General features: G+C 38.9%; 1 protein-coding gene across 1 annotated transcript; it reads left to right on the top strand.

Moving 5' to 3' along the window:
* Nucleotides 1-2,756: 2,756 nt before the first annotated feature.
* On the top strand, nucleotides 2,757-4,354 carry LOC109243682 (LOB domain-containing protein 16). The gene is made up of 2 exons (XM_019410651.1): nucleotides 2,757-3,264; nucleotides 3,885-4,354. The coding sequence occupies exons 1-2, from the start codon at nucleotides 2,983-2,985 to the stop codon at nucleotides 4,257-4,259; spliced, it is 657 nt and encodes a 218-aa protein (XP_019266196.1). The 5' UTR covers nucleotides 2,757-2,982; the 3' UTR covers nucleotides 4,260-4,354.
* Nucleotides 4,355-15,467: the final 11,113 nt, after the last annotated feature.

Genomic DNA, 15,467 nt, shown 5'->3' with positions numbered 1-15,467 from the left:
GGCTGGGTCGGTTGTACTGCTCGTCTGTTTGTTGTATCATGCAAGCTCTTGCGGTTTCTGCAGTCATGCCTGAAATAGGTTTGTTGAGGATGCTCACTAGCGTGTCAGTCAGCCATGAGGAGTTTTTTTTACAGTTGGGGGCGTCCCTTCTTCCGCAAACGTGGAGGCCCCTTTTCCACTGGGTTTTATTATGCTGCAGTGTGGGGGAGGCGACATCTCGCACCTAGGGGACGCGTTGGGCGTTACGTCATCGCCTACTGTTTCGCAGCTTTCGTTGATGCCATTCATGAGGTTGCTCGGGAAGTCACTTGTTATTTTTGTCCTTTCTCCTTGGTTACCTGCCATGTAGGATTACAAAGAAAGGAGATCTCGGGGTTTTTGATGTTAGTGACTTGCGTTAATTGTAGATCCAGAGGAAACTAAAAATTTAACTAAGAAATTTCCACAGACGACGCCAGGTTGTTTGACTGAAAAATATGGATCTTGGTTCAACTAATTAAATTTATATGAATGAGAGTTAATCTTAGTTAACAATAATATTCCAAAGATGAAGTTCTCAGAAGTACAATAAATACTATGTAGGAATATTTTAATGGCAGCGGCAGCACACAACAATATTTACTTCGACACGTGGTGTCCCAGGAATGTTTTACTAATATTATTTCGACTAGATGGATATTGACGCATACACAACTCTTCTTCACATGGTAATTCCACCTGTTGCCCGGTTGTGAGCAATATTCATGAACAAATAGTTCTTGTATATGAATAGTATAGGATATGAATACTATCTCTGTAAGTACAAGCAGGGATCGAGTTGAGACTTGGAGAATACATTGGTTGTTAGTTGGTTCATTAGCTCTATTTTTTTTTTTGGTTGGGGGGGGGGGGGGGGAGGAGAGGGAACTCCATCCGTGTCTTAGGGCCTGATTAATTTAAGATTTGTGTTGTATAAGGTCTATTAAAAAGGGAAAGCGCCTCCGTTCAGAATTTTTCATATTCAGAGCTCGATGCAAAACTTCTGATTAAGGGCGGAGGAATATCCATTGCACTACAATGCTTGTAATGTTCATTAACCTCAACCATGTTCGAAGTAGATGCAACACATTAACTCGCTTGCTATAATCTGAGGTCATGTATATGCATTGTGTAGCAGCACTTATTTAGCGAAAATTTTGAGGACTCGAAAGTTCTAAACTTCAAATTTCAAAGGTCTTTAATGAACGAATATAACCAAGGAAACTAGTAGCTCTGACCCATATTTCAAAGTCAAAAGAGTCATTACTGACCTCCTCTTTAGTTACAATTCTTGCTTTTTCTATATATCATACTCGCTACTGCCAATTATTTTCATTTGTGGGCTCACATTATTGAATTGGGAGGAGATGACTGAAGGCTTTTCCAAAAGGAAAATTCTCCTCTTTAACTTTGTGTTATTGAAAATATTAAAATATTGATATTCAACTAAGGAGACCATAAAATTATTGAAAGCGCCACCCTCCAACTTCCTTGTGAATGCTTAATTTGTGCGCTCAAAACTGGACATTTATCTTATAAGATATAAGTTTTTTCCAAAATTATATGAGAAAACTAGACTTCATTCTTTTAATATATACGAGACACATTGCCACAATTTGTGGGCTCAGAACTGGACTTTTATAGCATAGATAACATAATGGGGGCCAATCATTAGGAGCGGAACAAAAATGGATCAAGACTCGAGGTCTAACTCAACACCGAAAATCTACTCAAGAGATAAAATAATCCAAAATTATACAAGGAGACTTCATTATTTCTCCCTCAAACCAATGTATTACACTGTAATATGAACTGCAAGACTTAAACATGGAATATTTAACAGCATCAAAACTCTCTCCACTACTATTGTTTACAGGAATAATTCACCAGGAAAATATATTTGAAACAAAGAAAATAAGGCCCAATTTGGAAGTCAAAAGTATAAAAGCATCATCACCACGTGTCATTAGCTAGGATCAAAAGAAAATTATTTTTTTCTCTTCAGAAAGCAACAAATAAGAAGCAGCAGTTCCCAGGTGCGGCGTTCGGCGGGAAACTATTTAATAAATAGGACATGGAAAGCTATTTTCTGCTTTTAAAAAATTAAACGTAACGTACAATATAACAACAGGACAAATAATAGTGGCCCCTCTCCCTTGTCACCACTACTATTACGACTAGCAAAGCTAACTACCTCCCAAAAAAAAAAGATTTTGGTCTTTTCTTCCTCAATTGGAACTAATATATTAATGCAAATTAAACTAATCTGGTCTAAGAAACTTAACAAATCAAATATAATATACACACTCAAGCTATAAAATATAAAAGAGAATGTAATATTTATACCTTTTAGCGGCAGATTCAGGACATTTATTAAGGAAACTCAAAATATAAAGAAATAAAAGTACCAAGAGCTCTTGACTTTTATATATATATATATATATATATATATATAGATATAGATATGTGTGTGTGGGTGGGTGTGTGTAATATAATTTAACCTTATATACATAATGTAATTAATGAGAAAAATTCAAATGAAATTGCACCTTGTAGCTCCGCTCCTACCTAAAAGATAACTAAAATAACTCCTTACAACTAGTGCAACTAGTTATCTGAAAACAAAAATAAAAATCTACTACAGTAGACTATATTATATTGATAACATAAATATGATCATTTACATTGTCAATATATATCTTTCTTATACTATATATTATAGCTTGAGTGTGTAAATTGCAGAAGCCATTAATAAATGTCCCCTTAGAACCCTGCACACAGACCTTCTATGTCCCCATCTATTCACATTCCTTATAAAAACTCCCCATAAGTCCACTATTAGCCCCACCTAATTATCTTCCTCTCAGTTTCATATCTGCACCATTTCCTAGTGTGTTCGTGTGTCTCTTTTTTCTTCTCTTTCTTTTCTTTTTGAGCACCAGCTGTGTGTGTGTGTGTGCTAATATGGCTTCAGGGACAGGATCACCTTGTGGTGCATGCAAATTTCTGCGCCGCAAATGTGCTTCAGACTGTATATTTGCTCCTTATTTTTGTTCAGAACAAGGGCCAGCTAGATTTGCAGCAATTCATAAAGTGTTTGGAGCAAGTAATGTTTCTAAACTATTGCTGCATGTTCCAGTTGCTGATCGCTGTGAAGCTGTTGTTACCATTGCTTATGAAGCTCAAGCTAGGATCAAAGATCCTGTCTATGGCTGTGTTGCTCATATATTCGCTTTACAACAGCAGGTAACTGCTATAACATTTTTAAATATATATACTAACAGTATAAAATTTCTTTGCGTATATAAGTTAAATCCTTATCCTTAGGTTTTCCATTCTTCTTCTATATTTCCTGTTATGTGTCCTTATTAAACCCTTTGAAGTATGAAATAGAAACTTTTTGCCAATGGGAAGTATGATATACTCTGTGAATTGCAATTCTTGGAGAAAACCTACTTATAAATTAAAAAGCCTACGATGCATTAATAATTATTGGTTTTGTTTTAGATTGAGGGTGTGCTTTGGTATGAAGGAAGAAAATAAGTCATTTTCTAGCCACCAACCATCAAAAGATATTTTTCTTCAAAAACATTATTCATTAAAAATGAAAAAAAGACTTCTTTCACTTATGTTTTTTCCACAAAATTTCTTGTGTGTACAATGTTTTCCGGAAAATATTTTCCATAATACTACTTGGACAAGGTCAAAACACAGATGTCTCTTCTCCTAGTATGAAACAATGCCTTAACGCTTTCAAAGTTCCAACCAAAGTACTAAAATAGATTGTGGTTTTATGTAGTAATTAAATTATTGTCAAGCTTTTTCTTCTTGGTAATTGATTTGAATTTGGTTATACTATTCGTTAGGTAGCATACCTGCAAGCTCAACTAATGCAAGTGAAAGCTCAGGCGGCACAAAGTTTGATAAATAATTCAAGAAATTCAGAAAATACATATCCTCAATGGCCCAACAATATGGCAGCATCAGTAGGGCTAATGGCATCATCTTTCCCAGCTAATAATAATAATAATCCAACATATACAATGAACTCCAACTCATCACCACAGAGTTCATTGGAATCCATTGATCATTACAGTGATGGAGTGAATGTGCAGGAGATACAGAGCAGATCAGACCAAGTCTTTTATCAAGCAGCCTATACTAATAGCAGCAGGAAGAGACCTTCTCAAACTGAGTTGGGTGAACTTCAAGCTTTGGCTCTTAGGATGATGAAGAACTAATAATAAGTAGCCTTTTCTTACTTTAATCATGTGTACATAGACTACGAGGGGGGGGGGGGGGGAGGGGGGGAGAAGAAAAAAAAACTTTGATCTTCTCATGTTATCCAAGTTTACAAAAGAGGCTACTACCCACGAAGATTGATTACAAAGTGATCTTTTTCTTATCTTTGTGTGTCTCTTAAGCGAATTTAGGATTTAGAGTCAGTATGTTCAAAATGTTACGGTCTTATTATACGTAGAATATATTATAATGTTATTTTCATTTGTACGCATAATCTAAATAGAAAAAAAATAAGTTCAATTGAATCCACAAAAGTCCGAGCATAAATCTGCCTCCAAGTTTTAGCTCCTTGCGAACTCCCTATTTACATGGTTTATACCAGGGGCCTTTAGCGAGCTGCTTCGAAAATAGAAATGTAAGTAATCCTCTGTGACATTTTTAACTGCCAATTTAGCTCTTTACACGTTCATTAAGAAAAATAATAAATATAAGGTATAGTTTACTAAGTTATTTCTATTAAATGCTTTTTGAGAATTTGATAGTATTAAAAGAACCACTACTTTTTCAATATTAAAAGTATAATTAAAAATATTTTAAAAATCTAGTGTTAAAATCTTAGAGTAACGATTATTTTGAGACAAATTTTTTGAACTAAAGTTACAATTAAAATGGGACAAGGAAGTAGCATTGAACTAATGACTGAACAATAAATAAAGAAGGTACCCTTTTGACATTGTAGAAGAAGTTTCGGAATTTGAGCTGTACTGATTATGATATCCACAATTTATGACTTTTACTGGCCTTTGCATCGAGAAGGATAAAAGTACTTTCCATTTTCGTTTCTCGAAGATCTTGAATCTAATGAATGTAATCCAAGAATTCTAGGCCAGCTTCTTAAATTGTGTAAATGTTTTCAATAGACCAAGCCTATTCTATAAGTTCAAGTCTACCAACCTAAAAATTTGTTAGACAGATTTGACTTCAGGATTTGGAGTTATGGTTGACTTTTACAAGTTGAAAACAATGGATTCAAGAACTCACCTCAAATCTATAACTTTTTAGCAAGCCTTACTTGTCCCTTGTAAGTGTTTGGATTATGTTATAACAAGGTCAACGCAATGTTTGTCAGGACAGATAAGACAACTTTTGTGGACATTGATGGTACCTTATTAAGGTACCCTTGAAAAAGATTTGGGTCCTCCCAATACATGGTGACTACATAACGGGGCGCAAAGGGTCCATCCGAATCTTCTTTGTCGAAAAATTATGCTCTATACATAAGATTAAAATTATTTATATATACATATACTTCCTCTGTTTCAATTTATGTGAACTCATTTGACTGGGTACAGAGTTTAAGAAAAGAGAGAAGACTTTTGAACTTGTGGTGTAAAATGAGACACATGTATTTTGTGTGACTATAAATTATTGCATAAAGGTAAAATGTTGCCAAATAAGGGAAGAACTTATTCTTTTTGGCACGGACTAAAAAAAAAATAGGTTCACATCAATCGAAATAAAGGGAGTAATAGATATTGAATCCCCTGACACAACATAAAAACTTTTCGTGTGTTTACTTTTCTTTATTGAATGTCTTTAATAAAAATCATTGCCCTGCTACTGCCAAGAGGCACGGACAAAAAAATATCAGTATGCAGTATGCACCAATCTTGTGCTACTGCAAGATCAGCTGGTCAGGCCCATCTGATTTCGAACCTTTGATAGAAATGTTACACTGATATTTTGACCTGACAAAAATGATGCATGAGGAAGAATGTATCCACTAAGGTGATTTTGATAATACTCCCTCCGGTCCAAAATAAGTGATTTTTTTGGATGTTTTCACACAAATAAAGAAATTCATCTTTTAGCATTAATTAGTAATGGAATTAACCATATTAACCTTTACTATCTCACATAAACACTCCTAACACATATTCCAACACCATTTACTTCAAGGACAATGTAGGAAGAAAATAATTAATTCATTCTTGAAATCTGGAAAAATCACTTATTTTGGACCACAAGAAAAAGGCCAAAAAATCACTTATTTTGGACCGGAGGGAGTAAGTTGGATAAAGCCCATCTTCTTCTTTTCATGTTCTTTATCTGGTTAGTTCATTGGCAGGAGAAAATTTCAGAATTGTAGTTGTTACCCTTAAAATGAGTACTTTCTAGTTCACAATATGTGACCAATTTGCTTTTTTATTTTGGTCCAAAATAAGTGTCCATTTATATAATCAAGAAATAATTCAATTTGTTTTTACAAAATTACCCTTATGTACATATCCCTAAAAAATTTTCTTACTCCTCACATTAAATATTTAATTAAGGTCATACTAGGTATTTTTGTATATAATTTGGTATCTTCTTAATGGGCCTGCTAAAAGCAAATTGGTCACTTATTGTGGATCGGAGGGAGTAACAATTAAGTTTGTACTCGGTTTAAAGGATACGTGATTTAATTTAACACGAATGATCAAAGAAACAACAAATAATCAAATTAAAAGAAAGTAAAAACAATCAAACCAAATATGATGAAATAACTAGGCCTGGCATTAGGTTCGAATGTTAGAAACTGGTTCCAATCAAGCCCTCGAGAGAGCACTCGATTTTAGTTGAAGGAGAAGATAGCTGAAGAATACTTGAACAATCGCTAAAAGACAAAAGTAAACTTTATTGCTTTGATATGCGTGCCAACAGTGACACAAAAATGAAAAGGTTCTCCCCTTTATATAGCAGGAGATTTTTAACCTTAGTATACGTCTAAATAAGGTAAAAATTATTTTCTTCCTTTTTTCCCCAGTAAAACACGATCCACAGTTAATCTCATGCGTGATCCGTGTCGTAATATCTGGTTGATGGGGGATATTTCGGCTCCTCGTTCTTCCTCTTTAACTGTCTTCTCTTTAACCTCGATTCTTTGTATCGCTCGAGCTTGATTCTTCCCATTTTTGGCCATGCCTGATTCCCGACATATCATTCGGCCCCCGGGCTCCGATCTGTAGGCGCCCTCAGCCTTACCCGAGCCAACGTCGATTCACGTTGTCCCTCGTTTCTTCATTGGGAAATCGGGGGTAACTTTATCCCCTATTTTACTCGTACACAGATAGTCCCCTCACTTCTCGGAGAGTAGATTTATAGGAACGATGAGAAGTGACTAATTGACCCCGTTCCTTCCTTCGTACACCATAAGCAAGTTGACGAGCTGAAACGTCCCATCAATCATGTCGCTCTAATTTTTGACATGCGTCAGCCGTCGGTTGGTCACCTCGGCAGTTATCAAATGTGAAACGTCACGCATTCATTGTTCCTTCCCTATAAAGCTCCGATTTCCTTTTTTTTACTTTTTTACTTTCTGATTTCGAACCTTTTTGAATTACCCTCGAATTTTCTATCTGCTCATCAATCCTTCAAATCTTTATAAGTTGTTCTTCATATCTTCATTTCTTCTCTTCAAATATTCACACTTTGCCTTCAAATCTTCATACCAAATCTTCAAACCTTCATACCAACCTTCAGACCTTCATATTTCCATATTGAGATGTCTAAGACTTTGAATGCGGTACCCCAAAATACAACACCTTCAACTTCTACATCAGCCGCAAGCACCAAGGCAACACTTTCGGTAGTAGACTCAGGACCTCCCTTTATAGAATTTATCTCCGGAGGCTTCTCCATAGATAATGAATTCTAGATCGAAAAAGCCTCCGCACAAGGAGACCGAGGAGAAGAGGCGTGGAGGTATGTTTGCTCCAACACTGATGAAACACTTCAAGTGGTCCGAAAGGACTAGAAATGGGAAGGCAAAGACATAGTCGTTCCCAATCCCGATGAGGATATCACGATGCATGTGGAAAGATACTTAAGCATTTATACATATCCTTTCGCGTTCGGTCCGGTGGATACGGTGATCTTCGAGTTCTGTAAGAGGTACAAAATCTACCTGAGGTAGATTCACCCGTCCTTTTGGAGGATCTTGACCCTTCTCCATCACTTCTCTAACAACACGGAGGAGCTTCGTTTCACGATTGATCATCCGCTCCGAGTTTACAGATCCCGAATCTTCCGAGGGGGTTAATCAAGCTTGCTTGTCGGGCAAAGAAAGCTCCCTTCTCCTGCATAGACGAGGAAAGGGACCGAGGCTGACAAGGGAGGTTTGTTCGGATAAAGACCGAAGACCTCATTCCCTTCGATTTCCTGTCGTTCCCCGAGAAGTGGAACTCAAAACGTAAGTTTGCTTTCCCTTAGGTTGTCAAAGTACTTGTTTAAATCTACTCCTCTTTCTCATTGTTCGCCTCTTTTGACATGCATCTGTCGTCCGAGTCCCTAATGCGATCCCTCGTTTTAGGGAATGGGTCGAAGGCATATGCAAAGAACTCATCTATTCCGAGCGTGAGTGGTGCAAGCTTTCCAAAGGCAAGTGGGAGGCTAGTTACCAAGGTGAGGTCCCTCTTCTTTTGGTTGAATTTCCCTTTGGGTCGTTTTATTTTGTCATTGTTATGACTAAGCCTTTTTCCCAGGCTGTCACAACCCAAATCCTAACCTGTCATAATGGCGCCTATCGTAGTACTAGGGAAGCGACATCTCCAAAATATTCCCACAACTAACAAAAAATGAACCAAGTAGTTTTAAATAAGTAAAGTTTTCATAAATGGGGATAAAACCCAAAACACAGGTGCGGAAAATAGCTCCCAAATCAGGGTGTCACTGAGCCCATGAGCATCTATGCATCACCAGTCCAGAAGTGAAATGTCTATAAAATTCTGGAACTAAATACAATGAAAGAAAAGACAAGGAAGGTGAAACAAGGACTGCGAATACCTGGCAGCTACCTCAAAATCTCCAATGGTCAGCTATGCGAAATATCAACACCCTCTGCGTCCAGAAACTCCTGGATCTGCACACGAAGTGCAGGGTGTAGCGTGAGTACAATCAACTCAGTAAGTAACAATACTAAGTAAAGAACTGAAATATAGTGACGAGCTACACTATTATAGTTCAATTTCAGTAGTCTCAATAAGGAAATTAGACATGCTTTCAAATCCATCAATTTAAGTCAAATCAGTTTATACATGCCAAGTACAAGTAAAACCGGATAAAATATCCTTAAGAAGTTTTCAAAATAGTAATATACGACAATTATGTGCAACAACAATGAAATCATAAACAGCCTCTCAGAGCAATAGTCACTCAGTCCTTCTAGTCACTCCAACCTCACAATCACTCATTCCACACAGTCGCTCAGCACTCGTCACTCGCGCTCAGTAAGTACCTGCACTCACTGGGGGTGTGTACAGACTCCGTAGGAGCTCCTTCAGCCCAAGCGCGATATCAAGCCAATCATGGCATAAATTAATGAAACATGTTGCGGCGTGCAGCCCGATCCCATAAATATCCTCACAATCAGGCCCTCCCAACAGCAATGATATGATGTATCAACAAGAATAATAGAGACTGAGATATGATATGTGTTAATTTGTATGGGTCCACTAAATCGTAGAGAACCTGGTCCTCTACAAGTTTCTGATGAGAACACTTAGCAAAGCAGTAAGTAAATGAGGCAGAGGATTTTTACGTGGAAAAATCCCACACAAGGGGATCAAAAAATCACGACCTACACTGTAGGCTTTTAACTTTACTAACTTGTAATCTTACCTATTACAAGCCACTTTACAATACTTTCGATTGCAAAGGATTTACTCAACTAACTTGTGATACCTCTACCACAAGCAACTTTGTGACTATCCTAGTTACAAAGGCTTTTTACTATCTTGTGGTGCTGTCACCACAAGCCACTTTGTAACTCTACGATTACAAAGACTTTTCCTTATGACTAAATCTAGTCACAACATAAACTCAACGAGTTTACGAATTTACAAGAGAATTCCTAATCAGTATGCTTCTCAGTAAGCGATTTAGGAGATATAGTAAGTACAATAACAAGGTTACAACTCAACTAGGATAACAACAATCAATCTTTAGGAACTGGTCCGTAGTGGCGTTCAACCTTGTTCTTCAAGCTTGAGAGGATGATTTCTCTGTTTTTGCTAAGTGCTTGAATAAGGAACAGAACCCTTCCAGTGATGTTTTTGTATAGATCCCCTTTGGTATATCTTGATCACATCAATTGAAATGATGTATGTACTTTGTTTGGTTAGAGAATGAGTGGGCTGGCAGTGTGGTGCAGTGCGGCAGAAACAGTGCCGTCAGTCACTTCAATTCCAGCTGTGTCCAATTGACTCTATACTGCTATATAGGAACCACAGGGGCATCAGGTCCTTGTTTGGTTCTTGGCTCCTGAATCTGTAGCAGTTAATCTTTTACTGGAGTCCATTAAAGTTTGCAGCAATTCAGGTTCTGAGCAGTAAGTTTGTTAGATCATCAAAACATAAGGCAAGAGTGTTTAAGATCTATCAATTTCCCCCTTTTTGATGATCACAAACTTAACTGTTATAGAGTCAGGCTTTGGGCAGAAAAAAATCAAGGAGTTCCCCCTGAGACTATGCCTATCCCTTTCATACAAACTAGTTCCCCAATGTGGTTCCCCCTAAGTCCTATGTCCTATATTAGGCTTTCATTTCTTCCCCCTTTTGGCATCATTAAAAAGAATAATTAGAACAAAGAAGTTCAGCTAAGCTAACTCATGCCACATATATGCACACAATCATGAGAAAGAATAGAACACAAGTAAAGAGTACTAGACAAAATAAGAGAGGATTCATATTAATAATGTTTTAATATGCCTCTTCCTGCGAAAAAGGAAGAGGCAGCATTGGACTTGTTCACGGGAGCAGTAGTAGTAGTACATCCCAACCACACAAAAAAAAAACAAAAACAACCACCAATCATCAACAGAAAAAAAATATCCAAAAAACTTGTCACTGAAGGGAATCTTAGGGGGGCACTAGGAGGAAAAGGCTTGGAAGCTGCAGCAAGTGTTTGGAGAACAAGGCCTATTCGGGTGTTTCCCGACTTTTTCTCGTTGAGCAGTTCAGCCTTCAGGTTCTCAACTTGCGCCCTAAGGTCAGCATTTTCTTGGGTCAAGCGAAGCACCTCATCATTTGACATGGGAACCGCTCGAGCTTGCTGGCCTTCCAGGATAGTGTTTCTGGCCTTCAATCGACGAATCTCCTCAGCTGCACTGTTCTGGGCATTGATGAGCTGAGACACAGTTGAAGTGCTTCCTACACCCTCATACTTCTCAATACACTCACACTCTTCCAAGGTTGTCTGAGAGAATGTCTGTTTACGGGTCCCTACTTTAGCTGTTCCTAAAGGAACCTCAAAGTGTTTGAACACTCGCGTGAGCAAGAATCCGTAGGGAAGCCCGTGATTGCCATCCTTGAAATCAGCCACTTTCTGCATGTGCTCAATCATTATAGCAGGCAAACTCACAGGGTTGAAACCGTCCAATTGCTCCATTAAGAATAGATCAGATTTTGAAGTTACAAATTGCCTTTCTGCTCGAGGCAACAGGACTTTGTTAACCAGCTCAAACAACAACTGGTAGACAGGAAGTAGTGCTTTCTTGTGAATCTGGTCCCCTTTCTGATTGGAATTATCTTTCACCACCGCATTTCGGAAGTTGTACTGGCAAACATCTCGAACACTCTTCACGCAAACTGTAGGAACTTGCAAAATTTCTCCAAGCACTTGCACGTCAAAGACAATGTCCACACCATTGACCAAAGCACAAACATGGTCAGTATCAACTGGAAACAGACTGGCGAAGAAACTCTAGACCTCCTCCTCATACACTTTAGGAGCATCAACGTAGAAAAGATGCGTCCACTGTTGAAACTCCACCATTTCCAGGATTTGGTGCATTCCAGCCATTTTTGAGATTGTTGGGTCAAACGTACGACCCATCAGAACTTTCTGATGCCTTAAACGCTCAGAGCCCAAGCAAACCTCACTTTGTGCTTTCTTTCCACGACTAGGTTCTTCAACTGTTTCAGACTTGCGTTTCCTGTGCTTTTCTGTACTGACTTGACCTTTCTCTTTGGACTTGACAAGAATCTCCTCATCACTCACTAACTTCTTCATCTTAGACTTAGAAGTAGACCCTTTCTCCAGAGAAACATGCTCAGACTTTTTCGAGGACCGCTTGACAAGGGAACCGGGTTCCTCAGGAGTTCCTTCTTCCACCTCAACGACAGGGATAGCTTTATCCCCTACAAGTACACCATCCTTCACCAACTTTCTTCTTTTCTTGTTACTGATTTTCTTGCTCTTTTGGAGTGCAGAATCGTAGGCCACTTTGACTTGAAGCCTGGTGGTGGGGCGCTTGATTTCAGACCCAGGAGTGGAAACAACCCTTCGCTTACTTATGAATTTTTCTAGGGCCACGTTGTCCAGGTCTTCTTCATCACTAGATTGCATCTCTGGTCCTTGAATTTCCAGGGGCACAGCATCGAATGCAGGAACACCACTGTCCTGGGCATGAGAGTCCTGACCAGGGTCTTCCTTAGAGGGATCAGGTTCCCTATGTGAATCCTCAGTAGGGTGTGTTACTGAATCTTCTTCAATGGCAATAATGGCCCCTTCTCCACTTACACTTTGTGACGCGTGTTTTTGGGAAATGACCTTATGCAATACCCCATCAGCGGATACCACAAACACCATTTTTTCTTTTTCAACCGGTGCTTCTACAACCATGGAGTCAACTACAATAATGGCGGAGCCTTTTGTGAACTCAGTGTCGTGACCTTGTTCTCCATTTAGGGTTTGACTGGCATGGGCAACAAACGATAGAGAAAACGGAGCAATAGTTTCAAGGGTTTTTGAGTTGGAGGGAGGTTGGAAAACTGGGGAAGGTGTGACTGGAGCAGTAGGAGTGACAGAGACTCAGAAACGGCGAGGGGCTCCATAGATGGGCCAGAGGTGGTTACAGATGAGGCATAGAGATCGGAAGTTTTCTCAGCCATTAGAAGAGGTGGTGTGATGATAGGGCTTATGGTGAAGAAAGGAAGAGGAGAGGGGTTATTTTAAACAGAGAGGATAATTATGAAGGAAGAAGAATAGGCACCGGTTCCGAAACGACGGTTGGGCGTAGAGAATTGTGATGTTTCAGAGGGAGATGGAACGTTTGAATTGAAGGGACGTGATAGCCGGATCTGAAAAGTTGATGATATGGCAGTTGTATTTTGTACCTTTTAAGACGTGTATTAAAGAATGCACAGAACTACTAACCTTTAGTACAAGGACCTGGTTCTTGAGAAACATTTTCTTCAAGCTCCCCCTTCTCCCTTTTTTTTCAAAAAAAAATCCTCTTTTATCGGTCATGTACTGCATTTACTGCTTCTATGCTTAACATGTGTGTCTACCTGCAACGGTATTTGAAGTGAGTTAGACAGAGCCAAAAAACACTTTAAGCTAATTAGTTCTTAAAAATATGACCCATCTGAAAAGGAATCAGGTTCTCAAATTGGCTTCAATAGTCCCAGCTTTACTCTGTTTCTTTCAAACTGCTCCCTACTTAGTGCCTTGGTGAAAATATCTGCAATTTGATCTTCTGTGCTGCAGAACTTCATGCATATCAACCCTTTCTCCACATTATCTCTCAGAAAATGATGCCTCACATCAATATGTTTGGTCCTTTTATGTTGAACTGGATTCATTGCCATATTGAGTGCACTAGTGTTGTCACATAGGAGAGGTACACTCTCAGTGAGAACTCCAAAATACTCCAGTTGTTGCTTGATCCATAGAAGCTGAGCACAGCAAGATGCTGCAGCTACATATTCAGCTTCAACTGTTGAAAGAGCCACTAAATTTTGCTTCCTTGTACCCCAAGAGATAAGACATGAGCCTAGGAAGTGATCCATTCCAGAAGTGCTTTTTCTGTCCACAAGATAACTTGCATAGTCTGCATCAGCATATCCAATTAGATTAAAACTGTCACCTGATGGATAATACAGCACCAGGTCCTGCGTTCCTTTGAGATATCTTAGTATTCTTTTAGCTGCCTTCAAGTGAGATTCCTTAGGATTTGATTGAAACCTTGCACATAGCCCCACGCTGAAACCATGTTAGGTCGACTGGCAGTGAGATAGAGGAGAGACCCAATGATGCCTCTATACATAGTTTGATTCACAGGAGTTCCAGCTTCATCCATGTCCAGTCGAGTGGCAGTTGCAATGGGAGTGTCTATCACCTTTGATGCTTCCATGTCAAACCTCTTCAGAAGTTCCCTAATGTACTTTTGCTGACAAATGGAACTACCCTTTGGAGACTGTTCTACTTGAAGACCCAAGAAGAAGTTTAATTCTCCCATCATGCTCATTTCAAATTCACTTCCCATAAGTTTTGCAAACTCTTCACACAGCGAGTCAGCCGTTGCCCCAAAAATGATATCATCAACATAAACCTGAACAATGAGCAGGTTCCTTCCTCGTTTCTTTAAGAAAAGAGTATTGTCAATTTTCCCTCTCTTAAAACCATTTTCTAAGAGAAATTTTGACAATCTTTCATACCAAGCTCGAGGAGCCTGCTTTAGCCCGTACAGAGCTTTGTCCAGCTTGAACACATATTCAGGGTGCTCATGACATTCAAACCATGGGGGTTGCTTCACATAGACTTCTTCCTTAAGGATTCCATTCAAAAATGCACTTTTGACATCCATTTGGAACAAGGTGAATTTCATATGAGATGCAAAAGCGATTAAAATTCTGATAGCTTCCATCCGGGCCACTGGAGCAAATGTTTCATCATAGTCAATCCCTTCCTCCTGATTGTAGCCTTGGACAACTAGCCTTGCCTTGTTTCTTGTGGTAATTCCATGTTCATCGAGCTTGTTTCTGAACACCCACCTGGTTCCTATAATGGTTCTATTTGGGGGTCTGGGTACCAGGTGCCACACGCTGTTTCTCTCAAACTGGTGCAGTTCTTCTTGCATGGCGGTAATCCAGTTTGCATCTTTCAAAGCTTCCTTTATGTTTTTGGGTTCTATTTGGGCGAGAAACGCTGAGAAGGAAAGTGAATTTCTGGCTCTTGACCTGGTTTGTACTCCAGAGTCTAGAGGAGTGATGATGTTGTCTATAGGGTGAGAGCTTTGGTGTCTCCAGTTAGACACTTGAGGTTCACTCTGAGAGGAGGGAAGTATGTTTGGCTGATCTTCCTCTATCCTTCTTTCAGGTGCTAGCGGAGTTCCCTGAACTGCATCAACCACCCTTTCTTCAGCTTTTGTGGTCGTGATTGAGGTG

This window comes from Nicotiana attenuata, unplaced genomic scaffold (assembly GCF_001879085.1).
Source record: "Nicotiana attenuata strain UT unplaced genomic scaffold, NIATTr2, whole genome shotgun sequence".
NCBI classification, from domain to species: Eukaryota; Viridiplantae; Streptophyta; class Magnoliopsida; order Solanales; family Solanaceae; genus Nicotiana; species Nicotiana attenuata.
Note: the sequence above shows the minus strand (reverse complement) of the source record. Positions and strands in the feature narration are given on the sequence as shown.